This window comes from Penaeus japonicus, unplaced genomic scaffold, assembly GCF_977035675.1.
Source record: "Penaeus japonicus unplaced genomic scaffold, GWHDUDI00000001_assembly GWHDUDI00000018, whole genome shotgun sequence".
NCBI lineage: Eukaryota > Metazoa > Arthropoda > Malacostraca > Decapoda > Penaeidae > Penaeus > Penaeus japonicus.
The window spans coordinates 14,650,038-14,654,470 of NW_028234420.1; the positions used below are offsets into that span (position 1 = coordinate 14,650,038).

General features: G+C 43.8%; 1 protein-coding gene across 1 annotated transcript in view; it reads left to right on the forward strand.

The window, feature by feature from the left end:
• Nucleotides 1–1,874: 1,874 nt before the first annotated feature.
• Nucleotides 1,875–4,433, forward strand: part of LOC122258838 (uncharacterized) — a 76,550-nt gene continuing 73,991 nt past the window's right edge. Inside the window, exon 1 of the mRNA XM_043025079.2 lies at nt 1,875–2,849. Coding sequence (XP_042881013.2) covers nt 2,060–2,849 — 790 coding nt within the window. The 5' untranslated portion in view covers nt 1,875–2,059. The remainder of the gene's footprint in view (nt 2,850–4,433) is intronic.

Here is a 4,433-nt window from a genome sequence, read left to right on the forward strand (position 1 = left end):
CATGACGTCACGAAGGGAGCCGGCGTATAAATGCAATGTTTATGGTGTTTGCGGACAGTGATCAAACATATATTTTTCTTTTGCTCTTTCTTAAGGAGTTTCTCCCTCGTAAGAAATTAGACGTGATAGGCTTATACTCCTGGCCTATGGCACCCTGAGAGCACCGGAAGTGAAACCCTTAGCTTACGTTCGAAGGTTTCCAGTCTGAGGGACTACTTTCACTGAGTGATGATTTGATCAAACAAAGAGTAATTATATTTAAAAAAATCGTGCCACTTCTTACTATGTACAAGTTGAACGCTTCACTAATTATGCAGATATTCTATGTTCTCTAACACTAATCTAATGATAAGCAATCCAGCATTCATTCATTCTGTTACGTAAATTTCGGAAACACAACGAAATATATATTTTTTTTTTGTATAAGTCCCATTACTTTTTCTTAGTTACGTCTATATTTACATTCACTTCGAATTTCTCTAAAGCATTAAATAAATTGGTAAAGATATATTCATATATCTTTACATTTCTCCCTAACCCTTTCCCCAATAGGCAACCATCTAGTTATTCGTATGTCAGGCTGTTTGTCCCTCTCTTACTAACTATTTTTCTCTTAGTCTAGTTAGTATCCTCCTCCTATCCAACTCCCTCTCTTTTTTTTTCTTCTCTCTCTCTCTCTATCTCCTCTCTCTCTATCTATCTCCTTCTCTCTCTCTCTTTCTATCCCTATCTCCCTTCCTTGTTCCCTCTTACTTTCGCTCTTTTCCTATCTCTCTCTCTATCTATCTATATATATCTATATATCTCTTCCCTTTCTTCCCTCCCTCTCTCTCTCTTTCTCTTTATCTGTCTATCTATATCTTCGTTTCTCGCTGTTTTCTTCTATTTCTTGCCCCCCTCCCCCTCTCTCTCTCTCTCTCTCTCTCTCTCTCTCTCTCTCTCTCTCTCTCTCTCTCTCTCTCTCTCTCTCTCTCTCTCCTCTCTCTCTCTCTCTCTCTTCTCTCTCTCTCCCTCTCTCTCTCTCTCTCTCTCTCTCTTCTCTCTCTTCTCTCTCTCTCTCTCTCTCTCTCTCTCTCTCTCTCTCTCTCTCTCTCTCTCTCTCTCTCTCTCTCTCTCTCTCTCTCTCTCTCTCTCTCTCTCTCTCTCTCTCTCTCTCTCTTTCTCACTTCTATTATTCAATTATGGTAACTCTTTCTCTCTGCATTCAACTGTGTGGTTATAAGCATCACTAGTTGCATATGTTGTTTACATGCACAAAACACATCTAAACAAGAGAGAAGAAACTGTTATGTTAATGAAACCAAGAACGTTTATGTTTTTTTTTCTTCAGGGTTTACATCTTCTACAATTTATCTATCTCTGCTAGCTATTCTTATTCTGATATTTTGTAACAGGTGTTCAAAAGGTCTCACTGCTTTTTTTTGTCCAATACAAATGCAAGAAATTGATAATAGTCCTATGATATCCGACTTTTTTAAAAGGATAACATGAGTTAAGAAAAAGACATTGGATTACTCTCATCCATAGTTAAAAGCGTCATATCTTATGCCCGAGACTTGCGCTTCGTCAGCCGTGGGAATACTGACGTAACCGACCGTTTTCCGCATGTTGTTTTTTAAAGTATGTGGGTCACTGTGTAAATACTTTAACGGGACAGGGAGAACACGGGCGTTGATATTGGCGTCTATTAACCAAGTTTAAGTATCAGGGTGTGTTAATTCCTTTGCATATTGTTTAGCTGTATTCAGATTGATGTATTTTGTATTTGTTGATATACATATGTATTTTTTTTTCTTCTGACAGAGGACGGCTTAGACGACGGAAGGCGGAGCGACGCAGGGGAGCGGGGCGGGGCGAGCGAGCGGTGGCCGAGCGAGCGGGTGGCGAGAGGACGCCCGCGCGCCTCACATTCTGTCTGACCGCGACTGTGTTCGCTGCGGCCGCCGTGACGCTCGTTGCAGAGTGACGGGGATGAGTGAAAAAAGTGTCCAGGTCTTCTGCGTGATATAGATACGCGGTTGTCTCTCTTGCGCCGGGTCGGTCCCCGAGTGTGTTTGTGATGGGTTTGTGGGGAAGGAAGGGGGCGGACCAGAGGGACAAGGCGAGGGTTTCTCGTAGTGGCTCGTACAGTGACGATTATCGTATCACGCCCGAACTCCTGTCGGCGGACGCCCACAGACATGCCCATAAGGCCCGCGACGCTCGCATGCTGGACGATGGGCGGTGTTGCTCGCAGGACGAGCGCTGCTGCTCCGACGACGGGCCCTGCTGCTCCCAGGACGAGCGCTGCTTCACCCCGGAGCCGCCCCGCCCGTACCAGGTTCGGCGCGGCCGCAGCGCCTCTGCAGGAGGGGGCTCCCGCCGGAGTTCCCTCGGGGGCATGGAGGTGGTGGTGGTGGACGAGAGCCGCGTGGACCTGCGGCGACCTGTGGCCTGCAGCTCGTGCGAGTCGTGCGACACGTGCGGCGACACGGCCTCGGAGTCCGTCACCGTCATCGAGCTCAAGAACCACCTCTTCACGTCGCCCATGCACGACCACGACGCCAGCCACGACCACGGCCGCTTCGCCTCCCCGTCGCCCGTCCGGGGTCGCAGCCCCCGCAGGCGATACAACACCACGGAAAGCTCCGGGCGACACAACGCGGGCGGCACGGCTGGGCTGGGCGGCCGTGGGAGGCTCAGCACAGTGGAGAGCATGACCCCGAGTTCCGCCCCTCGAGGACGAGGAAGAAGGAACAGCAGCGCTTCTCGGAGGACGAGCAGCAGCCGGCGCACGTCCTCCTCGAACGCGCGCGACCCAAACCGCGCTCGGGGCAGAGGTCAAGGGAGGTCGTCGCATGCTTCGTCAGGTCAGTAAGATCAGATATCCTCTCGCCAGGGTCCGCGCTTGCATGCCGATCGTCGTGTTGCAAAAGACTTCGATACTGCAATTTCTTATCTTGTTTTATTGCAAAGACGACCGCTTTTGGTGTATCAGCTCGGAGATATTTTGGATCTTAACACTACATTATTTGTTCTTAGAGTGTCTAGTCATCTGATTAATCTGACAACGATCCTTTGTTTTCGTTTTTTTTGCGTCAGTGATGTGTGTGTGTGTGTGTGTGTGTGTGTATTTGATTGAACCAAGAAAAAATATCGATATTCGTTATTTTCTAAAATGTAGAATAAAAAATATTTTTTTTCTATTAACAGTAAGTCTTACATACAATAGGTGTGATCGTTTGGCAGTGTATCAACCAATAATTCATGTTGTTCGGACTATAAAGCACATTATTTTCATTCTCTCGTTCTCTCTTTTCATCTGTCTTTTTTTTTATCAATTTCTCTCTCTCTCTCTTTCTCTCTCTGTCTCTGTCTCTCTCTCTCTCTCTCTCTCACACTCTCTCTCTTTCTTTCTTTCTCTCTCTCTCTTTTTCTTTCTCTCTCTCTCTCTCTCTCTCTCTCTCTCTCTCTCTCTCTCTCTCTCTCTCTCTCTCTCTCTCTCTCTCTCTCTCTCTCTCTCTCTCTCTCTCTCTCTCTCTCTCTCTCTCTCTCTCTCTCTCTCTCTCTCTCTCTCTCTCTCTATCTGTCTCTCCCCTCCTCCCCTCTTCCCCCTTCTTCCCTCCCTCCCACTCTCTCTCTCTCTCTTGATGGAGTCAATAACATTATCTAAATTCTACTGTTAAAAAGTTCTGCTTCCTGTGACCGACGTCAGGAAATTCAAATAACAGAACTTTGCAAAATGCATTTTAATACTTATACTTACGATGATAGACATAACAACATTAACCCTGTTATTATAAACAATGATGATGATAATGGTAATCATGATAAAATAACAGTTACATTGACGATGTTTTCAGTAGAGTCGAGAATATAAATACGGAAAGATGTTATTGTGTGGAATTTTATATTGTTATTATATTGTAGAACATTAGTATAGATGAAAATCTATTATCGGTTTTGTTAAATTGCTGTATTCAATGTGTTATTAGACATCATATATGCAAATTAGTCAACACTCTTTTTCAATCAGTGTTCAGTCTTGTTGGTTATAATCTTTATGATATTAACTAATTATCCGAATTACTGGAAACTGATTGAATGATACAATTTCTCTTTCTTGCTCTTTTTTTATTGTTATTTGCAAAGGAATTTATCTCGGAGGAGATTCTATCAACATTTCTATTTCTATTTAAACTTCATATAAACTTCATAATCTCTTTATCACTTTGATATTTTTCTTTCAAAATCTAAATCAAATACACACGCATAAGATTTTCTCTAACAGGGAACCCACAGAATTCTAAGAACACTAAAGAACAGTCCACTATAATCCGCAAACAAGTGGGTCACAGAGATAAAGAGCCAGATGTCCCTTTGCGAATATATATTTAAAAAAATAATAATAAAAAAAAAAATAAAAAAATGAATCATCATAAAAAGCGCTTTAA